Source organism: Paroedura picta, chromosome 1 (genome assembly GCF_049243985.1).
Source record: "Paroedura picta isolate Pp20150507F chromosome 1, Ppicta_v3.0, whole genome shotgun sequence".
Lineage (NCBI taxonomy): Eukaryota > Metazoa > Chordata > Lepidosauria > Squamata > Gekkonidae > Paroedura > Paroedura picta.
Window position 1 is genome coordinate 202,648,153 of NC_135369.1, and position 24,747 is coordinate 202,672,899.

At 48.9% G+C, this 24,747-nt stretch overlaps 1 protein-coding gene and 2 long non-coding RNA genes across 4 annotated transcripts; 1 reads left to right on the plus strand and 2 right to left on the minus strand.

Annotated features, from left to right (window-relative positions):
- Positions 1 to 433: 433 nt before the first annotated feature.
- LOC143822984 (uncharacterized) lies at positions 434 to 2,843 on the minus strand. Its single transcript, XR_013226353.1, has 3 exons — positions 2,726 to 2,843; positions 1,909 to 2,028; positions 434 to 614 (listed from the first exon to the last, which is right to left on the minus strand). It is a non-coding gene; the product is annotated as an uncharacterized LOC143822984 (long non-coding RNA).
- A 264-nt stretch (positions 2,844 to 3,107) lies between these two features.
- Positions 3,108 to 7,246, minus strand: LOC143826978 (maestro heat-like repeat-containing protein family member 6). Its single transcript, XM_077316111.1, has 5 exons — positions 7,222 to 7,246; positions 5,564 to 5,707; positions 4,316 to 4,488; positions 3,251 to 3,406; positions 3,108 to 3,113 (listed from the first exon to the last, which is right to left on the minus strand). The coding sequence occupies exons 3-5, from the start codon at positions 4,463 to 4,465 to the stop codon at positions 3,108 to 3,110; spliced, it is 312 nt and encodes a 103-aa protein (XP_077172226.1). The 5' UTR covers positions 4,466 to 4,488; positions 5,564 to 5,707; positions 7,222 to 7,246.
- A 3,642-nt stretch (positions 7,247 to 10,888) lies between these two features.
- LOC143823017 (uncharacterized) lies at positions 10,889 to 16,444 on the plus strand. Of its 2 annotated transcripts, XR_013226371.1 has the most exons (4): positions 10,889 to 11,055; positions 11,364 to 14,002; positions 14,099 to 14,192; positions 16,270 to 16,444. It is a non-coding gene; the product is annotated as an uncharacterized LOC143823017 (long non-coding RNA). The 2 variants fall into 2 exon arrangements; XR_013226363.1 differs by having other exon boundaries at positions 11,364 to 14,192.
- Positions 16,445 to 24,747: the final 8,303 nt, after the last annotated feature.

Genomic DNA, 24,747 nt, shown 5'->3' on the forward strand with positions numbered 1-24,747 from the left:
GATCCAGAATTTGATGGGACGTGCCCAGGAAAATCTTCAAAAGGAGCATCTTAATAGAATCTTAGGGAAACTGGGTTAATGGGTCTGCAGGTCTGTTTGCTTTGTGCCACTTTCTCCACCTGAATCTTTGTAAACTGAGATGAGGACAAGACACCCACACAGGACTTGCTAAAGGCCAGCTGTTCTCACAAGGGGATGATGGAGTCCCAAAAAAGTAGTATATTTTAGTCATACAAAAGCAGTTTAATACAATTTAATATAATGTATTAATAATAACATATTCATAATATAATACAATAATATAACATATAATGACATAATACTTCATAATATAATATATATATAATATATATAATATAATATATATAATATACTGTATTTATTAATAATATAATATTAATATAATTTAAACATTTAATAATACAACTCTTCAAAGACTTCCAGGCTTCTCTTCCTCCTGAAAGGGCTGTCCTCAAAGCGCGGCTTCTCTTCCTCCGACCTGGAGAGGCAGCAAAATGCCCTTCCCAGCAGACGCAAGAGCCTCACTTGGTGCAGGGAGACAGCTGCTGCGCTGGACACAGATGGCTCTGGATCCCCCTCCAAACCGAGAAGCCCTGGAATCAAAACCAGCCCAGGTGGCGAGTTGCCAGGATAGTTCCTTCCCTACATCTTGCCTTTAATGATGTCTGCAGTGACACTTGACAGAGCAGCTCTATGTGTACATTAGAAGGAAAGTTGGTAATAGGGGATGGGACCTAGCGATTGCCAGGGGTCAGCGGCCCTTTGGGTAGGGATGCCAACTTCCAGGTGGCGCCTGGATATTTACAGCAATGACCCTTTATCTCCAGATGACCAGGATCAGTTCTGCTTTGGAGGAAACACAAGATGGCTTTATACCCTGCTGAGGCCCTCCCCTTCCGCTCCCCGCAAAATCTCCGGGGTTCATTCTGTACACCCTGGATAATGCACTTTCAATCTGCTTTCGCCGCTGGGGAAAGTCCACTTCTAAAGTGCACTGAAAGTGCATTATCCAGCATGTGTGGAATGAGCCGATGTGTTTCCTAACCCAGGGCTGGCAACCGTACCAGTGGGCCTTCCTCCATGGGCACCAAAAGAGGACGGGGTTGGGTGATGCCCCCATCTGCGGAAGGGGCAGGGCCAGCTCATCACCCATGTAACTTCATGGGGTTGCCAAATAGCTCTGTTGGGTTGTTTTTAAACAGTTAATGGGGGGGGGGAGTTGGATTGAGTTAGGGGCTGGGGGGTATGAGTCGTTTCCTCACTGCCATTTTCTTGACTGAAGTGTGTCTGCTGCCTCACAGCCAGCAGCAACTGAAAATCAGTGCATGGGGACTTCCCTCCTCTTGGTCCTTCCCTCCTTGGAGAACTGGCCCAGCATGTCATGCTAAGTGCATGGGGCAAGGATGTCTGGAATGCTTTGCTTGGCCCCATGTGACTTTGCCCAGAAGCTCCAGAGAAATCTTCAGAAAGTGGGGCTGATCAAAGACAGCTTGGAGAGCCAGCATGGTGTAATGGCTAAGAGAGGTGACTTCTAATCTGGAGAGCTGGGTTTGCTTCCCCGGTCCTCCACATTCAGCTGGCTGGGTGACCTTGGGCTCGTCACAGCTCTGGTAGTGCTGTTTGGACCAAGATCTCTGTCAGAGATCTTTCAGCCTCACCTCCCTCACAGGGTGTCTGTCGTGGGGAGAGGGAGGGAAAGCGATTGTAACCTGCTTTGAGACCCCTTCAGGTAGTGAAAAGTGGGGTACAAAAACCAACTCCTCTTTTCTGGCATGAAAGAGCCAAATCCTGGCAGACTCATGACGTGGGCAGGACATGGACAGGATCTGCCAGGCTCCCTGCTCTCTCCTAAAGCAGATGAAAGACGTCCACCCCCTCTTCACTCACCAGGTGCCTGGAGATCTGGCTCAGGGCTTCCTGGCTGTCGTAATGGGCCATGACATCCAACTGCTCCAGAAGCTTCCAGCCCATGAGGTCATTGCACCGGGCTAAGGTCCATTCACAGTTCTGAACATCAAAAAGGGAGGGAGAAAGGGGCTTCAGAAAGTAGGACTGGGATGCGAGGATGCTTAAAGCAGCATGCTAGGCCCCCGACATAGGCCCATCCTGTGCAAATTCCCTTCACGGGAAGAGGGCTGCAATCCTAAGTGAAAGTGAATCCCATTGAACACAGTATTTATTTATTTATCATACTTATATACCGCCCTCCCCGGAGGCTCAGGGCGGTTAGGATTTCCTTCTAAGCAGGGGTGGTAGGCAAGCATAGGAGGGATGCTTGCTCAGCTCCCTTTGGGCACCACACCCTGGGGTTGCCTGTGGCCCCCTAGCTCTTGAGTTGCCTCCCCAGCTCTGGTGCCCTAGGCGGTCACCCGGGTTTACGCAGTGGATGAGCGAGCCCTGCATGGGAACGGATGTAGCCCTGGGCTTTCCGCAGCCCTAATGTGTGCGTTTATCAGAAGCAGACTGAGTAGCCTAGGCAAGCCCAAGCTTCTTAGAGTGTGCAAGCTAAGCAGGACAGGCCACATGGATGAGAAAGCACCAAGGAAGCCCATCACAGGGCCGCTGGGCAGAGGTAGGCGAAGGCCAACCACCTCTGAACATCTCTGGCCTTGAGACCCCTCGATGGGGTAGCCACGTGATGCCCAAATGTAGTTCCACTAGAGACTGGGCTTTCCAACACTTGCATCAGTAGAAGGCTTCTTACCCACTACTAGAGGGATGTATCTGCAGGATCCAGCCCTCTCCGCTTGCGAGCTGTCAGAAGTCAAAAAGGAGGCATTTGGATATTTTCAGAGAATGCACAAGAGTCTGCTTCTCTGAGCCCCAAGCAGGAAGTGCTAGATAAAAACAAAGCAAAATAAACAGCACCAAACTTGAAGATCGCCATCTCCCAGGTGGGGACTGGAGACCTGGAATGGCGACTGTTCTCCAGGCCAAAGAGATGAGTCTCCTTGGAGGAGAAAATGGCAGCTTCAGAAAGTGGAGTCTAGGGCCATGCACCTTATTGAGGTTCTTCCTTCTCCAAACGTGGCCCTCCTCTGGCTCCACCCCGAATCTCCAGGGATTTCCTAATCTGGAGTACAAGATCAGGACTGAGAGACAGGGAGAGAGAGGAAGGACTCATTCCGCAGAGCAGAGAAGTTGCTCGCATTCAACAAGAAGGAGGGACTGCAGGCAGGCTCAAAGGATGTTGCCCAGAGAAAGAGCAGGGGGTGGGGTTGGCTCTGACCTCCACCACGTCCAGGCTGGTTTCCTGTAGATGGAGCAGGAAAGAGACCATGTGGGAGAGGATCTGCTCTTTCATCTGGGACCTGTGCCTGGGCCGGAGTTTGTGGAGGAGCTTTCCAAAGAGGCCGATGGCCGCAGCACGCACTCCTTCCCGGCCCTGCACAGAAAGAAATCTTGCTTAGAACTCATTGACCGGTTATTTACATCATTTGTACCCCACCATTCGTCCCTTACAGGAACGCAAAGGGCGCCTCACCATTTAAAACATACATGGTATATCTGCATTTTGGAACCGATGAAATCAAACCACCCTGACTGGGAAGGCCCAGGCTTGCCAGATCTGACCAGATCTCCCGTTAGGCCTTGAGGGCGAGACCACCACCAAGGGAGGGCAGGGTTGCTGAGCAGAGGCAGGCAACGGCCAGCCACCTCTGAACAGACCCGCCAGTGGCTGCCTGTCCTTGCAGTCAGGGAAAGCCCTTCTGCTTGGACAAAGGCAGCCAGTTTCAAGCCCAGCCTGAGAGTGGCCAAGGCCTGTCATGCAATACCCATGCCTACTTCTGGAAAAGCTCAGTGAGCACCCAGAGAAGTACTGGCAGGTGTCATAGCACCCCTGGCACCACACTGGGGGACCCAGGATGCATTCTGGGGATGTGGGACCTTCCCTTCCACCCTTTCCCCCTTTGCTCCAGCTCTTGAAGTGTGCTTGACAAAGAGGAAATTTGCCCAGGGGGAAAGTAGGGCTGAATCAGGTAGGAGGTGATGTGAAAGACCTGTGATTCTGGAGAGTCACTGCTACTCTGAGTAGATAACACTGAACCCCACGGACCTGTATGATTCCCCATAAGGCAGCCTCATTTACTTGGTGGGTGATGCGTAAACCACCCCTGGTGTGTGCAGAATGGCGGGGGAAGGCTAGGGGCCCACCTAGGGCATCCTCTGCTCCTTCAGATTCCACTCCTCCGTGGATGGGGCAGAGCCACGATTCCATGAGTGCTGGAGACACCTATTCCAAGTGGACATGACCTTTTATTTCCCTCTGTCCCCGTCTCCCCAGTGGCCTCACGTCTCTCAGCAGAGGTCGGAGCTGCTCGGCAATTCGAACATAGCAGGAACCCAGGTACGATTTCTTCCGATGGCGGCTGAGCAGATTGCCAAGGGCTCGGATGGCTTCTTTCACTGTCCTCTCTTCTTCGGCCTTCAACCCTTCCATCATTTTGAGGCCTTTAGCCGCTTGACCTGCGGGAAAGAAGAACAGGGAATGGGTCGGCCTGCCACAGGGGCACCAGGCACAGAGGAGGCTAACAAAGATCTGTTTTCCTTTGCACCCAAGAGGCACCCAAGACGCGTGTTTCATCCTCTTTCTGGTCCTTCATCACCATCATCTGCTAAGACCATTCTTTAATGAGAAAACTTTCAAAGATGCTCTGGGTTGAAATTCCTGAAAGGAACCTGCTGCAATCTGGACTTAACCAGGACCATAGATTTCTATCCCACTATGGCCCTTGTATTTAAACACCATAGGGACAAAACATTATGTCCAGCCATTGCTATTATGAAAAATGACCCATTCTGCATTTTCTTGTATATATTCTGGTGGTATTAACAGTGGAAGCTGCCATCAAGTCATAGCTGAATCGGCAACTCTGAAGGAATTACAAGGCAGGAGGACTTGGGAATGTTTTGTCCTTGATAGCCTCTGCTTAGCAACCCCGGTCTCCCATCCAAGTCCTAACCAGGGCTGATCCTAGCTTCAGAAGAAAAAGAAGAATTGGTTCTTCTATGCTGCTTTTCTCCACCTGAAGGAGTCTCAGAGCAGCCTACAATCGCCTTCCCTTTCCTCTCCCCACAACAGACACCCTGTGAGGGAGGTGAGCCTGAGAGAGCCCTGATATTCCTGCTCAGTCAGAACAGAAGAAGAAGAAGAGTTCGTTCAGAGCAGCTTTATCAGTGCTGTGGCGAGCCCAAGATCACCTAGCTGGCTGCATGTGGAGGAGGGGCAGGGAATCAAACCTGGCTCGCCAGATTACAAGTCCGCATTCCTAACCACTACACCAAGCTGGCTCTGCCTGCTTTGACTCTTTGTGAGCAGTTCCTTTAAGGCCAACAGGGTCTCCAGCATCTCTGTTTAACAGGGAAAGGCAGCAGGTGAGGTGAAAGACCTCCGTCTGAGACTCTGGGGAGCCACTGCCTGCCTGAATAGACTGGCCCTGACAGACCAAGGGTCTGATTCAACTGTAGGCAGCTTCATCAGCACTCATATGGTTTTAGCAGCTCAAAAACAGGCCGATGAGACCCTCCGGGCGCCTTTTACCTTCTGTGGATGAAGAGCCATGTTTCCCAGGCCGTGCAGGCTGAGCCAGCGGACGGTGGGTCGGGGGTCGGTCTGCCACTCTTCCAGCTTGCCAATAATTGTTTTGCAGGGTAGCAGCTGCATTGTGCGCCTGCTGCAGAGGAACTGAAAGCCCAGGTAGTGTCAGTCACAGATTTCCATGTGAAATATATATTGCCATCTAAAGGAGGGGGCAAAGGACCATTATGTCCAGATCCGCAATTCCCCAACTGCTCCACTAGGCCCAACGGTCAAGGATTTGCCCCAGGATGCTGTAAAAAACGTCACTCACTGACATCTTGCCATTCTCCCCAATGGGGGCCCAAGTGAGCTTGCCTCATTCTCTTCCCCTGCCTTATATCCTCACAACAATGCAGTGAGGTAGGCTAGTTAGTCTCAGAGAGTGTGACTTGGTACAGAGGTGGTGTTTATGAACATTGTCCACATCTGTTCTGCCTCTTGGAAAGTGTTTTTAGAAAGTGGGTGGGGCTAGGTGGGGTTGTGGCCCAGCAGGACTTCTGATTGGCCATTGGATATTTGATTGGGGATGCAGGTTTTTAATAATGTCACCTTGTCAGCAGCACAAGGTCCTTCACTGTATGACTGAAGGTGAGCCACAGCAGCCATTTTGTGACTGCCTCCACCTCCTGTGGCAACCATCTTGGAGCAGCACCCACAGCATCTTTTCCCTCTTAATAAAACAGTAAGGCGTGTTGGGGTGGGCTCAGTCTGTGAAGGGGGGGCAGCAATTGGCCCCTTGGGCCCAGACTGACAAGTGGAGGGGCCAATAGGAAGGCGCAAAGCGCCTTCCTATTGGCCCCTCACCAGGACAGACCAAAATTCCATTCACCCAGCCCAGTCTGGCTGCCAGTCTGCTCCTGACCACCGCAGAGAGAGGAGGCCAGTAGGGCTGCCAAGGGGGATGAGAACACAGGCTGAGCCAGCCCTTTTCGCCCCAAGGCTGTCCTAACTGTCATGTCCAACTGTCACTTTGCCTCAGAATCCTGACAGAGCTGGCAGAAGGCTGCAGAGTGCTCTTCCCCCTCCCCCCCTTCAGGCCTGCTGCGAAGGAGCCTCTGACAGGCCCTGACTGAGGAGAGGGAGGCATTTTCCTTCAGAGAGCAACGCAGGGGAGCCTGAGGGCCTTCCTTTTGAGGGGGGGGGGACTTTCCCCTACTGGCAGTTGGCTGACAGGGAGGCCACAAAAACGCCCCTTCTCACTTAAAATACTGCTCTGGCCAGGGGTTAGACACAGCCAAGCCATATGTATTTCTGCAGACGAAACTAGTTCTTTTGTCTCCTGTTTCATCTGCACAACAACCCTGTGCAGTAGGCCTCAAGTCTTTCAATTCAACAACAACCTGTGTGGGAGGCCTTAAATGTTTCTTCTCTACCACAACCCTCTCCAAAGTAGCCCTTTCTGCCTGGGGAGCTAATCTTTATACTCTGCAGGTGAGCTGTTATTCCAGGAGCTCTCCAGGCTCCACCTGGAGGTTAGCTACCCCTGGGTTGGTTATATTCCTGGAGGTTTGGAGGTGGGACTTCAAAATCGTACAATGCCTCAGAGTCCAGCCTTCAAAGGAGCCATTTTTTGCCTGCAAGCCTGGTTCCCTCTGTCCCTGTCTCCCCAGTGGCCTCACGTCTCTCAGGAGAGGCTGGAGCTGCTCGGCAATTCGAACACAGCAGGAACCCAGGTACGATTTTTTCTGATGGCGGCTGAGCAGATTGCCAAGAGCTCGGATGGCTTCCTTCATGGTCCTCTCTTCTTCGGCCTTCAACCCTTCCAGCATTTTGAGGACCAATGCCTTTAGCCACTTGACCTGCGGGAAAGAAGAATAGGGAATGGGTCGGCCTGCCACAGGGGCACCAGACACAGAGGAGGCTAACAAAGATCTGTTTTCCTTTGCACCCAAGAGGGACCCAAGATGCATGCTTCATCCTCTTTCTCGTCCATCACCATCATCTGCTAGGACCATTCTTTAATGAGGAAACTTTCAAAGATGCTCTGGGTTGAAATTCCTGAAAGGAACATGCTGCAATCTGGACTTAACCAGGACCATTTCTATCCCACTATGGGCCGTAGGCAGCTTCATCAGCACTCACATGGTTTTAGCAACTCAAAAACCGGCTGATGAGACCCTCCGGGCGCCTTTTACCTTCTGTGGATGAAGAGCCATGTTTTCCAGGCAGTGCAGGCTGAGCCAGTGGACGGTGGGTCGGGGATCGGTCTGCCAGTCTTCCAGCTTGGCAAGAATGTTTTTGCGGGGTAGCGGCTGCATTGTGTGCCTGCTGCAGAGGAACTGAAAGCCCAGGTAGTGTCAGTCACAGATTTGCATGTGAAATATATATTGCCATCTAAAGGAGGGGGCAAAGGACCATTATGGTCGTAATGGTCAGTAATAATGGTCAATAATGGTATTACTGACCATTATGACTGGTCAGTCACCATTCTTCAATGAGGAAACTTTCAAAGAAGCTCTGAGTTGAAATTCCTGAAAGGAACCTGCCATCAAGTCATAGCTGAATCGGCAGCTCTGTAGGGATTACAAGGCAAGAGGATTTGGGGGTGTTTTGTCCTTGCCAGCCTCTGCTTCGCAACCCTGGTCTCCCATCCAAGTCCTAACCAGGGCTGATCCTACTTAGCTGCCAAGAATCTGCTGAGATCAGGCTAGCTTGGGCCATCTGGGTCAGGGCATTCACAATATTATCGATTACGCCTCTCATATTTTGTGGCATCTTGGCTCTGTTGATCCCACCCAACCCCTCTTGATCTAAGTGAATGTATGCCTCGATGGTCCAGGCTAGCTTTCATATTGAATCAGTTCTTCTCTTCTTCCTCTTCCCCCAAAGTGTACAGTAACTATACAGAGATGGCTGCAGACTTGTATGTAGTTTTTGGTTCCAGTAGCACAGAGAGGCTAGGAAGTGCCACAGATCTGGTCTCCTGATCTCCTTTGCTTTGTCAATTTATAAAGGGGAGGAAGGGGGTAGTCAATGTTTACAAAACTTTAAATTCCCTCTGAAATCTTGCTAGTACGGGGGTAAAAAAGAGAGAACGTGAATAAAACATATTGAATCAGACCACCCTGTCAATCAAGGTCATTGTTGTTTACTCAGACTGGCAGCAGGTCTTCAGGGCCTCAGTCAAAGGTCTTTCACATCACCTACGACATTATCCTTTTGGTTGGAGATGCTAGAGAATGTACCTGCTGGGGCCTTTGGCACATCAAGCTCTACCACTCAGTCACAGCCTCTATCTGACTTGGACAGACAGCCATACCTAGGAATGACAAGGTGAGTGGCAGGAGGCCAGAACTCTTTATACCGGATGAGGCAGGGGTGTACGCCACAATGGGTGGATTTTCAAGGATCCTTCCAGACATGCTGAATAATATGCTTTCCATCCAATCCTTTAGCAATTGCTTGCAAGTGTATTTGGCTAGTTCACACAGTAAAATCCAGCCATGTTCATTTCACTAGTTTCTGCTCCTGTTCTTTTGTGCTCAATTCAATACTAAAGGTAAAGGTATCCCTGTGCAGGCACCGAGTCACGTCTGACCCTTGGGGTGACGCCCTCCAGCGTTTTCATGGCAGACTCAATACGGGGTGCCCTTGCCAGTGTCTTCCCCAGTTGTTAGCGTTTTGCCCCCCAGCAGCAAGCTGGGTGCTCATTTTACCAACCTCAGAAGGATGGAAGGCTGAGTCAACCCTGAGCCAGCTGCTGGGATCGAACTCCCGGCCTTGTGGGCAGAGCTTCAGACAGCATTTCGGCTACTTACCACTCTGCGCCACAAGAGGCTTTAAACTGCAGGTTTTTATGCTGGACATAAAGCAATGTAATATTGAGCGGACTATGAGAAAGACAAAATCACATGCAGAACAGGGGGAAAAAAGTCCCTGAAGTAAAGAAACACGCAAGTAAGGGAAATTAGAGTACAGAGAGCCCAGTATCTAGGGGTTGGCTCAAATAGTACCATGGTAGGTGCATCATAATACATTCTAACAAGATAGATTCAGGTGTGTAGCCATGTTGGTCTAAAGCAGGAGTAGAGTGGTTCTCAACCTTCCTAAAGCTGCAACCCTTTAATACAGATCCTCATGTCACGGTGACCCCCAACCATAAAATTAAGCAAGTGTTCTTTCACAGAAATTAAACCGAAACTGACCCATGGCGTGAAGATCCATTGTTCAGGATTGTATATCAATTGGTCCCCCCCCCTCCCCGGGGTTTCTCAGTTCAGTTCTGCCTCTTGTCCCACCAAGCCGATCTCGCTCTTTTCCGCTGCTCCAGACAGAGGAATGTTCTATCTCAATCTACCCCGCAAGGTTGTTGTGTGGATGGTGCCCCCCAGCCATGCTGCCTGTCCTGCCGCAACTCCTGTGAAAGGGCCATTCGACCCTCAAAGGGTCCCGACCCCCAGGTTGAGAACCTCTGCAGTAGAACAAAGTTTGAGCCCAGTGGGACCTTTAGGACCAACAGAGTTGAAGGCTGGGTAGATGCTTCCGTGTGCATCTGAAAGCTTATACCCCACCTTAAATGTTGTTAATCTTCGCCACTGGATTGAGAACCACTGGGCTAGAGAGTGGTATTTGACTTTATTTATTTTAACATTTTATTTGTATTCCGCCCCTCTTGGACTTGCCGTCTCAGATCTGTAAGAGAATCATGCATATCTTTTAGACTGCATTCTTCTCCTTCCATCAAGCATCTAGGTGGTACCTGGCTAGGGATGCCAGCCTCCAGGTGGGACCTGGGGATCCCCCTGGAATGACAGTTCATCTCCAGACTATAGAAATCAGTTACTCTGTAGACTAAACCTTAGGGCATTATACCCCACTGAAGCTCTGTGTCAAAACTTCTAGGCGTTTCCTGTCCTGAAGGACCCACCAGTGGCCGGGGGGATGTAGATGCCCCTCCTGCAATGCCTCCCCAGTAGCCAGGGGGATGTGGCAACCCTATACCCAGCCCATTCCCAATGTAAGGTCCATGTTCAGCACAATTGTGTGGGGAAGAGGATATCACAGGGCTACAAGGCTTGTGCCTTCAGCCAGAACTTGGAGACCCTTTGGAGAGATCCAGGGCAACACACAGAGACCGCAAGTGCACCACAGTCTCCCCCCCCCCCTCGGGGCGAAATCTCCCCCTGGCCACAAACCTGCTCCAATTGTCCTTGACTCGCTCCTTCCAGAAAAACCACTAAATCCAGAGCAGTTGCCTCGATCAGGATTCCTCACCCGACCTGACCAAGGCAGTTGAAGCGATGTAATGAGAAGAGAAGCAAGCAGCCCCCAAAGTTCTGGAACTGCAAACGGCCGCTGGGCTCTGGCAGCTTTTCTTTTATATGTTGTCAACTCTGCTGACTGCGTTTTTTGTCAGCCCCTCTAGGATCATCATAACGAAACAGAGGGATTGACAGCCACGGAGGACAATGAATGTGCTTGGCGTTGGGAATCAAGGGAGCGAGTGGAGCCAGGTAGGGCGTGATGTGAAAGACCTGTGATTCTGGAGAGTCGCTGCTACTCTGAGTAGATAACACTGAACCCCACTGGACCTGTATGATTCCCCATAAGGCAGCCTCATTTACTTGGTGGGTGATGCGTAAACCACCCCTGGTGTGTGCAGAGTGGCAGGGGAAAGCTAGGGGCCCACCTAGGGCCTCCTCTGCTCCTTCAGATTCCACTCCTCTGTGGAAGGAGCAGAGCCACGATTCCATGGGTGTTGGAGACACACCTATTCCAAGTGGACATGACCTTTTATTTCCCTATGTCTCCGTCTCCCCAGTGGCCTCACGTCTCTCAGCAGAGGCAGGAGCTGCTCGGCAATTCGAACACAGCTGGAACCCAGGTACGCTCTTTTCCGATGGCGGCTGAGCAGATTGCCAAGAGCTCGGATGGCTTCCTTCACGGCCTTCAAGCCTTCCAGCATTTTGAGGACCAAGGAATTTAGCCGTTTGACCTGTGGCAAAGAAGAATAGGGAATGGGTCGGCCTGCCACAGGGGCACCAGACACAGAGGAGGCTAACAAAGATCTGTTTTCCTTTGCACCCAAGAGGCACCCAAGATGTGTCTTTCTGGTCCTTCATCACCATCATCTGCTAGGACCATTCTTTAATTAGGAAACTTTCAAAGAAGCTCTGGATTGAAATTCCTGAAAGGAACCTGCTGCAATCTAGACTTAACCAGGACTATGGATTTCTATCCCACTATGGCCCTTGTATTTAAACACCATAGGGACAAAACATTACTTCCAGCCATTGCTATTATGAAAAATGACCCATTCTGCATTTTCTTGTATATATCCTGGTGGTATTAACAGTGGAAGCTGCCATCAAGTCATAGCTGAATCGGCAACTCTGTAGGGATTACAAGGCAAGAGGATTTGGGGGTGTTTTGTCCTTGCCAGCCTCTGCTTCGCAACCCTGGTCTCCCATCCAAGTCCTAACCAGGGCTGATCCTACTTAGCTGCCAAGAATCTGTTGAGATCAGGCTAGCTTGGGCCATCTGGGTCAGGGCATTCACAATATTATCGATTACGCCTCTCATATTTTGTGGCATCTTGGCTCTGTTGATCCCACCCCATCCCCCTTGATCTAAGTGAATTTCTGCCTCGATGGTCCAGGCTAGCTTTCATATTGAATTAGTTCTTCTCTTCCTCTTCCCCCAAAGTGTACAGTAACTATACAGAGATGGCTGCAGACTTGTATGTAGTTTTTGGTTCCAGTAGCACTGAGAGGCTAGGAAGTGCCACAGATCTGGTCTCCTGATCTCCTTTGCTTTGTAAACTTATAAAGGGGAGGAAGGGAGTAGTCAATGTTTACAAAACTTTAAATTCCCTCTGAAATCTTGCTAGTATGGTGGTGAAAAAGAGAGAACTTAAATAAAACATATTGAATTACACCACCCTGTCAATCAAGGTCATTGTTATTTACTCAGACTGGCAGTAGGTCTTCAGGGCCTCAGTCAAAGGTCTTTCACATCACCTACGACATGATCCTTTCGGTTGGAGATGCTAGAGAATGTAACTGCTAGGGCCTTTGGCACATCAAGCTCTATTACTTAGTCACAGCCTCTATCCAGCTTGCAGCTTCAGAAGAAAAAGAAGAAGAGCTGGTTCTTCTATGCTGCTTTTCTCCACCTGAAGGAGTCCCAAAGCAGCCTACAGTCGCCTTCCCTTTCCTCTCCCCACAACAGACACCCTGCGAGGGAGGTGAGCCTGAGAGAGCCCTGATATTCCTGCTCAGTCAGAACAGAAGAAGAAGAAGAGTTGGTTCAGAGCAGCTTTATCAGTGCTGTGGTGAGCCCAAGATCACCTAGCTGGCTGCATGTGGAGGAGGGGCAGGGAATCAAACCTGGCTCACCAGATTACAAGTCCGCATTCCTAACCACTACACCAAGCTGGCTCTGCCTGCTTTGACTCTTTGTGAGCAGTTCCTTTAAGGCCAACAGGGTCTCCAGCATCTCTGTTTAACAGGGAAAGGCAGCAGGTGATGTGAAAGACCTCCATCTGAGACTCTGGAGAGCCACTGCCTGCCTGAATAGACTGGCCCTGACAGACCCAGGGTCTGATTCAGCTGTAGGCAGCTTCATCAGCACTCATATGGTTTTAGCAGCTCAAAAACAGGCTGATGAGACCCTCCGGGCGCCTTTTACCTTCTGTGCATGAAGAGCCATGTTTCCCAGGCCGTGCAGGCTGAGCCAGCGGATGGTGGGTCGGGGGTCGGTCTGCCACTCTTCCAGCTTTGCAATAATCGTTCTGCAGGGTAGCAGCTGCATGGTGCGCCTGCTGCAGAGGAACTGAAAGCCCAGGTAGTGTCAGTCACAGATTTCCATGTGAAATATATATTGCCATCTAAAAGAGGGGGCAAAGGACCATTATGTCCAGATCCGCAATTCCCCAACCGCTCCACTAGGCCCAATGGTCAAGGATTTACCCCAGGATGCTGTAAAAAATGTCACTCACTGATATCTTGCCATTCTCCCCAATGGGGGCCCGTGAGCTTGCCTCACTCTCTTCCCCTCCCTTATATCCTCACAACAATGCAGTGAGGTAAGACCTCCCTCTGAGACTCTGGAGAGCTACGGCCTGCCTCAACAGACTGGCCCTGACAGACCAAGGGTCTGATTCAGCTTTAGGCAGCTTCATCAGCATTCATATGGTTTTAGCAACTCAAAAACATCTCCATTTGTCTCCTGTGAAAGGCTCATGGACTGGAGAGATTGTGCTTTGCTCTTGACAGAGATCCCTGAAACCTTCTGAAGGACTCCTTCAGTAGCCACGATCTCCTTCGTCAAGTCAGAGGTGGAATGCCAGCTGTATGAGGGAAATGCAGGGTGGACCTCCGGGAAAGAGGGAAAGGACCATATCTTCTTGGCAGCCTCTGACTTCTCCAGCGTGGGCAAGGAATTTTGCTTGGAAACTAGGTGGGCTTTCAGAAGGTCCTTCTGGGGTCTAAGAGGGGAAGATCCTTGTTGTGGACAAAAATCTGTCACTTTCTCGCTTCCTGGCTCTTTCCCAAGGACCGGAGGTTCAAGGTCTTCCAGGTTCTACTGGCTTGAAGCGGTGATGTCAGGAACCTGACTTGGACAGACAGCCATACCTAGGAATGACAAGGTGAGTGGCAGGAGGCCAGAACTCTTTATACTGGATGGGGCAGGGGTGTACGCCACAATGGGTGGATTTTCAAGGATCCTTCCAGACATGCTGAATAATATGCTTTCCATCCAATCATTTAGCAATTGCTTGCAAGTGTATTTGGCCAGTCCACAGTAAAATCCAGCCATGTTCATTTCACTAGTTTCTGTTTCTGTTGTTTTGTGCTCAATTCAATACTAAAGGTAAAGGTATCCCCTGTGCAGGCACCGAGTCACGTCTGACCCTTGGGGTGACGCCCTCCAGCATTTTCATGGCAGACTCAATATACAGAGTGGCCTTGCCAGTGTCTTCCCCAGTTGTTACCGTTTTACCTCCCAGCAGCAAGCTGGGTACTCATTTTACCGACCTCAGAAGGATGGAAGGCTGAGTCAACCCTGAGCCGGCTGCTGGGATCGAACTCCCGGCCTCATGGGCAGAACTTCAGACAGCATTTCGGCTGCTTACCACTCTGCGCCACAAGAGGCTTTAAACTGCAGGTTTTTATGCTGGACATAAAGCAATGTAATATTGAGCGGACTATGAGAAAAACAAAATCACATGCAGAACAGGAAAAAAAATCCCTGAAGTAAAGAAACACACAAGTAAGGGAAATTAGAGTACAGAGAGCCCAGTATCTAGGGGTTGGCTCAAATAGTACCATGGTAGGGTATCACTGGGCTACAAGGCTTGTGCCTTCAGCCAGAACTTGGAGACTCTTTTGGGAGATCCAGGGCAACACACAGGGCCATTCCGCACCAGGATCAATGTTGCAAATTGGTTGTGGAATGAAAAAATGCCATTTTAAATAGTGGAATTCGTCGTTATGCATACCTGCCTTTGTAGTGAAATCCAGTTGCGTTTCTATTGTTTCCCACAGGTTTCCGGTCCCGGCAAAAATCACTAGCCAGGAAGCAATATTGCCGAGCTTTGTCCTGCCCCTGGGCATCAATCAAACGAGCACCCAATGGGCGGCCATTATCATGCTTCCGAAAAGCCCCTTTCCCTTTAAGGCAGGTTTAAAAAAAAAAACACGTTGCAACAAATCTGCGTTGATTCGTTGCAACGGAGAGACCAATCTAGCTAGCAGGTGGTGTTTGAGCTGCCGTTTCATCGTTGCCACGCCAAGTGAAAAGAAAATACCCCCCCCCCCGCATGGGCGCGATTTTCGGCTGAAAATAAAGGGAAAAATAAAGGGAAAATAAACCAGCAAATGGGGCTGTGTGGTGCTTGGTGCTTGGTGACTTTAAACAGCTCTAGGGAGGGACTGCAGCCAGGGAAGCCTCGCTGGGTAAACGAAGGCTCGCCGGTGCGTTGATCTCCGCTCGCTCCGAGAAAAAAAAATGGCGATCACTTCGCCGGAAGATCAGAGGAGAGAGCCAGGGGGAGGGACTTTGCAGAAACCACAACAATGGTAACGCACAGAACTTTCCTGCTAGTGTTGCAAATTGGTTGCAAGAGTGTAGAGCTTTCCGGTGGGTGAATCCACTTTTTGGGATTTCCTGAAAGTGCTACAACGAAGCGCTTTTTGTGGATTGGTTTCAGGAGTGTGGCAGATTGTCAACGACGTTGTGCATAACTGCAAATTAGTAGCAAATTCAATTTGCCACACTCCTACTACAAAGAATCAGTGCGGAATGGCCAACAGAGACGGCAAGTGAGCCACAGTCTCCCCCCCCCCCTCCCGGGGCGAAATCTCCCCCTGGCCACAAACCTGCTCCAATTGTCCTTGACTTGCTCCTTCCAGAAAAACCGCTAAATCTAGAGCAGTTTCCTCGATCAGGATTCATCACCCGACCTGACCAGGTCAGTTGAAGCGACGTAGTGAGAAGAGAAGCAAGCAGCCCCCAAAGTTCTGGAACTGCAAACGGCTGCTGGGCTCTGGCAGCTTCAGACGGCTGCTCCAGTTCCATTTCTTTGCCCAGGGCCACGCTATGAGTCTCGTGAGCCCTAGGCATTTGTGCCTTTGTGGGTCCCTTCCACCACAATCATATTAAGATTAAAATATTTTTGCTATAAGTTTAAGTATGTCAACAATCTATTTTTTTTTCTGTTTTAGGTAAAAATGTAATAGGTTTTCCAAGGACCCCCCAAATTCTGATGGATAAGTTGAAGGACTGCAATCTGGATTTTCAGATCGTTAGGTGGATAGGGAATTGGTTAGAGAACCGCACTCAAAGAGTTGTTGTCAATGGTGTTTCATCAGACTGGAGAGAGGTGAGTAGCGGGGTACCTCAGGGTTCGGTGCTCGGCCCGGTACTTTTTAACATATTTATTAATGATCTAGATGAGGGGGTGGAGGGACTACTCATCAAGTTTGCAGATGACACCAAATTGGGAGGACTGGCAAATACTCCGGAAGATAGAGACAGAGTTCAACGAGATCTGAACACAATGGAAAAATGGGCAAATGAGAACAAGATGCAATTTAATAAAGATAAGTGTAAAGTTCTGCATCTGGGTCAGAAAAATGAAAAGCATGCCTACTGGATGGGGGATACGCTTCTAGGTAGCACTGTGTGTGAACGAGACCTTGGGGTACTTGTGGATTGTAAACTAAACATGAGCAGGCAGTGTGATGCAGCGGTAAAAAAGGCAAATGCCATTTTGGGCTGTATCAACAGAGGCATCACATCAAAATCACAAGATGTCATAGTCCCATTGTATACGGCACTGGTCAGACCACACCTGGAGTACTGTGTGCAGTTCTGGAGGCCTCACTTCAAGAAGGACATCGATAAAATTGAAAGGGTACAGAGGAGAGTGACGAAGATGATCTGGGGCCAAGGGACCAAGCCCTATGAAGATAGGTTGAGGGACTTGGGAATGTTCAGCCTGGAGAAAAGGAGGTTGAGAGGGGACATGATAGCCCTCTTTAAGTAATTGAAAGGTTGTCACCTGGAGGAGGGCAGGATGCTGTTTCTGCTGGCTGCAGAGGAAAGGACACACAGTAATGGGTTTAAACTTCAAGTACAACGATATAGGCTAGATATCAGGAAAAAGTTTTTCTCAGTCAGAGTCGTTCAGCAGTGGAATAGGCTGCCTAAGGAGGTGGTGAGTGCCCCCTCACTGGAAGTCTTCAAGCAAAGGTTGGATACACACTTTTCTTGGATGCTTTAGGATGCTTAGGGCTAATCCTGCGTTGAGCAGGGGGTTGGACTAGATGGCCTGTATGGCCCCTTCCAACTCTATGATTCTATGATTCTATGATTCTATGATTCAAATTCATTTTTTTCCAGTGGGAGAAAGAAAGTTAAAACATTTTCTTTGACCCTAAAAGTTAATCCCCCCCCCCCCCCACGATTGTAAAATAAATTAAAACATTTTGGTGGTGATATAAAAATATCATGGGCTCTCGGCACTGTGTCTACCGGCCCGGGTGGATAAGTTGACTCTGCTCTCTCTTCCTTCCCCCTGCCTTCTTTCTTGGCGTGCAATGAAGGAAGTTCACTCTAGTGACCCACGGGACATGTTAATCAAATTTAGCCATTTGGGAAAGCCTTCCAGGACTGCCAGGAAACCCCAGGGTTTCACTAAATGCCGAGGGCTTCTGTTGTAGGTCAGCTGGTAATAACAAAGTGCCTTTACTAGCTTTTTATACCCCATTTCTTCTTTCAGTCCATCATTGCAACTTTGAAACACCTGAAAGGTTTGGAATGTGAAATGTTGTTTGACTAGCCTCCAAGCTGTGCAAGCTTTCTGACAAAAGTCTTGGGGGTTTGGTGTGTATTTATTTATTTGGGGGTGTCTATTCCACCCCATATTTAAAAACTCAGGGCAGTGTATGGGTTTTGTTTTAAAACAATAATCTTCTGAAAATTATGGTTACAGGCCATTTTCTTTTCCTTGTAGGTCTTCTTTTTGCCACAAGTGTCAGGTCAGGGCTGGTCATTGTATTGTCTCTCCCACTGTAAGCAGATCGTGTTCACCTTGTTCTCTAGTCTCCTCTCTTGGCGATTCCCTTGCTAACGCTTCCTTGGTTTCTTCCCATTTTGAGCAGGTCTACATATGAACTTGTTTAGTTTTATTATCTACATTTGAATCTTGCCCTTCCTCCGAGTAGCTCATAGAAGAGTCCCGAGTTCTAGCAGAGAAGAGATTTGAACCTGGGTTGCCTAGAACATTGCTTGACACCCTGACTGCTGTGTCCTACTGGTTCTTGTCCCCATAGAAGGCTATTTTTGCGTTGCAGTTCTTCATGCTCTAATTGTAATGGATTTTTTCATTAGCCACATTAATTCCACTGAGTGCAAGGAGAATTTCCGTACTGCATGCTAGACATTCATGGATCCGCCCATCTCTGGTGTGGAAATTCCTGAAGTGATTATTCACATGGGTATGCAGAGCTGATAGTGAGAAAGTACAGTCACTAGTGGAGGTTATTGATGGACAAATTCTGCCTTTGCATGAACTTCAGATGTTCCATCCCAGGAGGTAACATGGCAATTATACTGCTCTTGTCCTCCTGGGACATCACTGTCAAGTCTCCTTTCCACTGCTCCTTGTAGACTGCCATCTCCCTACTCTTGCTGGGGAAAAAGTCTCCTAGTATCCACGCGGTACTTTTCCACCCAGAATTTAAATCCAGGGGCTTTCCACACTCCTTCAAAATTGCACAATGGTTGCCAATTAAAATAGCTACTGATTAACGACGAATTCCACTATTTAAAATGGCGATTTTTAGTTCAGCAAACAATTTGCTACATGGATCCCAGTGCGGAATGGCCCTGGTTGCTGATGATGTCATGAAAACATTTTTAAAAAAGCTTCTGGAAGAGGTAACTCTTTCACTACATTTTCTGGGTGTGGAATGGCCCATGGTCTGCCATCTAATTAAGGTCCCATTTCAATTTCTCCTTCAGAGTTTTCCCCCTGGTTGCACTCTCTTGGAATCCTCTTGGACATATTGTGAACTGTTGTTTCTAGCAGCCAGTTGTGGGAGGAAATAGAATGCTTAAATCATACATCTGTGGCTCCAGCTGTGCTAATAAATCTGCCAGATTGGCCGCCATGGGGAGGGAACGCCAAAGGGGTTGGTGCCCCTACAAAGAAGACCCTGTCCTTGTTGCTCAACTGTGAAGACAAACAATGGTGCATTTAGGTCATTTGGTATGGCATTGTTTAAATGCGAAGCTACAGATTTTCTTTTTTTTGGGGGGGGGAGTAATCCTCTGATGAGCATGTGATCCGTGGCTTTGTCCTTCTGTCCCATAGTCTTGTCAAGACAGGAGCAGATAAAGTGTTCAGTGGAAAATCTCAATTGATAGGCAGGCATGTATAGAAGAAGAAGATAGTCTTTTGGAACCTACAGACCCAGGCTGCATGTTGAAAGCTAGATATGCATTGACTTGCAGTTGGGGCTTTTCGGGGTGGGAAATGATGACTAAGGGCACTTTGCTGGCTTAATATATGGCCACAGCTTTATTTTACACAACATTGTTGGCCCAACACTTGGCACGAAACCAGAGCCTGCACCTTTTCACTTAACTACCTGCCACAGTGGCACCAGGGAGTCCCTTGCATTCCCCTTTTGTTGTACAAGTCTCCCTTGCCACTTGGCCATAATATCAGGAGGTGATCCAACCTATTGTGGCAGAGAGAGGTGCAAACCTCCTCTGCCCACATAGGCCACCTGGCTCTGCAAGTTTCCAGCCACACAGCTGCGTGGCCTAACTTGCTCCAAGCCGCCCCAAATTTCGGGACCCCCAGCATTCTTAGTTCGATCCTTCGATCGAACCGCCCCTGGCAGGCTCTCTGTCCGTGCCAACACCGCCCCATTAAAGCTGTGACAGAAAATACAAAACAAAATTCACACAACCATGGGCCAATTGTTAATTATTAAACCACATACAAGTTAAACAAGGTTAGCATGCATAGTGAGATAAAAAACAACCTTTGTCCTTGTTGAGTCCAGGGTATGTCAAAGTATTTAGTGTTGTAATCTAAGCTCGAGATTGTAGGAGAAGCAGTGAGGCTCGCGTTCTACCTGGCTCCACTCGCTCCCTTGATTCCCAAAGCCAAGCACATTTATTGTCCTCCGTGGCTGTCAATCCCTCAGTTTCATTATGATGATCCTAGAGGGGCTGACAAAAAACACAGTCAATAGAGTTGACAACACATAAAAGAAAAGAGATACGCACAGTAAAAATTCATGGCCTCATTAATATAACGTCCCTAAAAGAGGCATCGCAAATAAAAAGATCTAACCAAATGCTTTCTTATTAAACACATGCTTTGAATGCACTAAGGAGCTGAAGGTTGCTCCAGGAAGTCCTGGACTCACAATAATGGGGGCCATTCCGCACCGGGATCCATGTAGCAAATTGTTTGCTGAACGAAAAATCGCCATTTTAAATAGTGGAATTCGTCGTTATGCATACCTGCCTTTGTAGTGGAATCCAGTTGCGTTTCTATCGTTTCCCACAGGCTTCTGGTCTCGGCAAAAATCGCTAGAAAGGAAGCGCTATTGCCGAGCTCATCCCGCCCCTGGCCGTCAAGCAGCCAATGGGCGGCCGTTAGCATGCTCCCAAACAGCCCCTTTCCCTTTAATAAAGGTTAAAAAAAAAAAAAACGCCTGTTGCAACGAATCTGCGTTGATTCTTTGCAACGGAGAGACCCATCCAGCTGGCAGGTGGTGTTTGAGCTGCCGTTTCATCGTTGCCACGCTCCCCCCGAGTGAAAAAAAAAAATCCCCCCCTCACGGGCGCGATTTTCAGCCGAAAACAGTGTGAAAAATAAAGGGAAAATAAACCAGCAAACGGGCCTCTATGATGCTTGTGCTTGGTGACTTTAAACAGAGGGACTGCAGCCAGGGAAGCCTCCCTGGGTAAACGAAGGCTCGCCGGTGCGTTGATCTCTGCTCGCTCGGAGAAAAAAAAAATCGCGATCGCTTCGCCGGAAGATCAGAGGAGAGAGCCAGGGGGAGGGACTTTGCAGAAACCGCAACAGTGGTAACGCACAGAACTTTCCCGCTAGTGTTGCAGATTGGTTGCAAGAGTGTAGCGCTTTCCGGAGGGTGAATCCACTTTTTGGGATTTCCCTCAAAGCGCTACAACGAAGCGCTTTTTGCAGATCGGTTTCAGGAGTGTTGCAGATTGTCAACGACGTTGTGCATAACGGCAAAACTGTAGCGTTTTTATTAGTAACCATTGTGCTATTTTGGACGAATGCGGAACGGCCCCCAGTGTTCCAGCAGCAAACCGGCAGCTATATCCTCCATTTTAAAGAGCTAGCCATTTTAAAGTGCAACTATATTGCGCGAGAGGGAAGAGAGCAACCACTAGGGAAATGGCTGTGTGTAACCAAAGTGGCCTGACATAGCATGATCTTTGTCTCCAGCGCCCACCCTCGTGCCCACCTCCCTTTCCCTTCTCCCTGAAATGGTTTTTTTTTTAAAAAAATAGCAAGCTGCCTGGACCAATGAATATGTGTTGGTCTATAGAGGCAGAAAAAAAAATCCCATCCACCAGTTGGCGCACCAAGCATGCCTCTCAACCCCCTCCCCCCCAAAAAAATTGGGAATTTTTTTTATCAAATCTTATACATTTCTTTCCGTTATTGAAGTTGCTACACCTTTTAAGATCCTACCCCCATACTGTAATAGAGTACAAAAACGTAAAGAGTAGTTACAAAGAAAAAAATAGCAAGCCTTTTGTGATTAGGCTACAGGCAGGCTACATGTAGAGAGCAGAGAGCCTAACGAAGGATGCTGCTTGCTTTAGAGTGCATGCACACTCGCACACACATTCTTTTTCGGGAGTGGTCGGGAGCCCAGCTTAAACAAAGAGATCTCTCAGGCATGTGCTGGGATTTTTCCACTGCAACCTCAGTGCAACCTCATTAGGTGTACTAGTGAGCACATAGGTGCAGCTCAGCTGCTTAAGCAGCTTAACAACAGCTCTTCAAGGCTGACTTCACCAAAATACTTGCAGATTGCAATCCCAACAGCAAACCATCTCTGAACATCTCTTCCCTTGAAAACCTCATGAGGTATCCCTGTATGTTGCCTGTGATTTGACTTGAGGGCAAAACCAACAACAACCCCACCCCCATGGCAGATGTGTTAGTTTAATAGCATTCCTTTTCCTTACCTGGGCAAGGAGTTCTAGTTCTGTGTACATGATTGAGAGGGATAGAGCTTTCTGACAATTCTTAGCACCCACACTATGCTACAGTTCCCAAGATTTTAAGGGCCACGGCCATTAATGTAGGATAGAACTATGCTAAATGCGTAGTTCTCTCTCTCTCTGTCTCTCCCCTTCCCCTTCCCAGTCCTATTAATTTTTCCATTAACATTTGTCAATCTAACTCTGTCTACATCGTTTCCGATTTGTGGATCTGGACCCACAAGCTGAGGAACTGTCCTCTAGGTCAGTGGTCCCCAACCTTTTTATCACCGGAGACCGGTCAACGCTTGACAATTTTACTGAGGGCCGGGGAGGGGTAGTCTTTTGCCGAGGGATGTCTCCACCGCCGCCTGAGCCCCTGCTCCACTTGCATTCCCACCGGCACCTCTGACTTCCTGCCGCCCACTGGGGGGCGCTGCCAGCAGCAGCTGCGCAGTGCCACGCTGAGGGGGAGCCCCAGCCATGGCGGCCGCCGGAGAGCACTAAAGGTGAGCCAGGGCAGAGTGGCAGGGCAGCCCCCGAGGCAGCAGTAGGGGAGGAGGATGAGGAGAATCTGTGGCCCGGTACCAACTGATCCACGGACTGGTCCCAGTCCCTGGACTGGGGGTTTGGGACTGCTTCTCTAGGTAACAGTTCCCTTTTGCAGCAAGTGTTTTCCATCTGTGACTTCCTCTTTCCCAGCTATATAAATAGTTTTGGCTTCGAATATACAACGTGACTGGGAAGAAGCGCACATGTTGTATTTATGGAACATTGGCTCGCATGCCAGGCAATATCTCCGCTCATTTGCTGGACCGTGTCCCAGCTGGAGAGAATTTCTGCTTTTCTGGAAGATGTTTCATTCCGGCTTTGCATTGTACAATGGCATCCTACAGTTCTACTTAGGGCGGCTCGGTGTTGCAGGATGCTTCCCTTTTACTGGGTCCCATATAGCCCAGCAACCTCAATCTTAAAATGCTCTGAAGGAGCTTTAAACAAACACCAGGTTGGGGGGGGGGGGCGGTTAGGATGTGGACTATCACCTGTCCCCATGAGATGGGTTTGCATCAGCAGGCAGGTCATTTTGCATGGATTCATTAATGTTGTGTATATTTTGTGTAAAAGTAGCAATAGCAATTGAAATAACATTAGCAGAGTTAAATGATGAGATCAGATGAGGCAGTATTAAAGGATAAAAAAGACTATTTTACTAGAACGATTGGGGTAGGAGATACTGGAAGATAAAACAAGAAAAATGCACAGCTTCCTATGGCTCATTAGAGGAGCTCTGCACCTAAGCTGTTACATGGTGAGAATTCAAAATGGATCTCCCTCTGCCTAAAGCAGAGCTCTTCTCAAACAAGGGGGGAGGGGGGAGGACAAACCTTCTCTTCTAGTCACTGTTGCTTGCGTGTAAACAGACGTGTAGTCAATGGAGAGTGATGTTAATACAACATACCTTGAACACACACGAAGCTGCCATATTCTGAATCAGACCATCAGTCTGTCAATTTCCATCTTTGGAAATTTTTAAACAGAGGCTAGATAGCCATCTGATGGAGAGGCTGATTCTGTGAAGGCTCAAGGGGGTGGCAGGTTACAGTGGATGAGCAATTGGGATGTGAGTGTCCTGCATAGTGCAGGGGGTTGGACTAGATGACCCAGGAGGTCCCTTCCAACTCTATGATTCTATGATTCTAAGGCTGATATTGTCTACTCAGGCTGGCAGAAGCTCTCCAGGATCTCAAGCATCATCTACCACGTGGGCCTTCTTAACTGGAGATGTTGGCCATTGAACCCGGGACTAGAGATGCTTCACTAAGCCACAGCAAACAACCCAACAAGGCTTTTGACCGTGAGTTTCCGTTGCATTGCAGGGAACAGTTTCCGGGAGTACAGAGGAAACGGACACAGAATTGATCTTTTGAGCATAAATGTGGCCACTGCTTTGTTGTTATGCAAAATGAGCATAGGTAAAACACAGGCGGATCCAACCACCTCTGGCCCACCAACCACAAGGAGGCAACCACAACAGCAGGCCACCCGTGACGACGGAGCGACACCAGGTCAAGCTCCGCCTACCCATCAGCCTGCTGGGAGAATGGGTCATGGTCAGAGCTCCATGACTGTCAGCCTCTACGGAATCTCTGGCCAGCTCAACCCAGCAAGACATTCGGCCATGAGTTTTTGTTACCCAAGTGTCTCAGTCCCTTAAGATGGTCTCGCAACTGGCTGACGAACTGTACTCAAAGCGGACACACTGATGCTGATGTGATACCCTGCTAGTCTAATGGCCAGAAGGAGACTTATGGCAACCCTGTAGGGATTCATGAAACTCTGCGGTTTCTTGATGGCCCAGGGAGGGTTTCCCAAATGGGGGGGGAGTTTTTATATTTTATATATTCTAAAACCTTTGTCGAACATTTATACGG

Excerpts from the sequence above, each read along its gene's own strand:
- LOC143826978 (XM_077316111.1), bottom strand. The coding sequence starts at position 4,465 with ATGATGGAAGGGTTGAAGGCCGAAGAAGAGAGGACAGTGAAAGAAGCC. Across the intron at positions 3,407-4,315 it reads TCCGACCTCTGCTGAGAGAC|GGCCGGGAAGGAGTGCGTGC; the intron begins GTGAGGCCACTG and ends CTTTCTGTGCAG.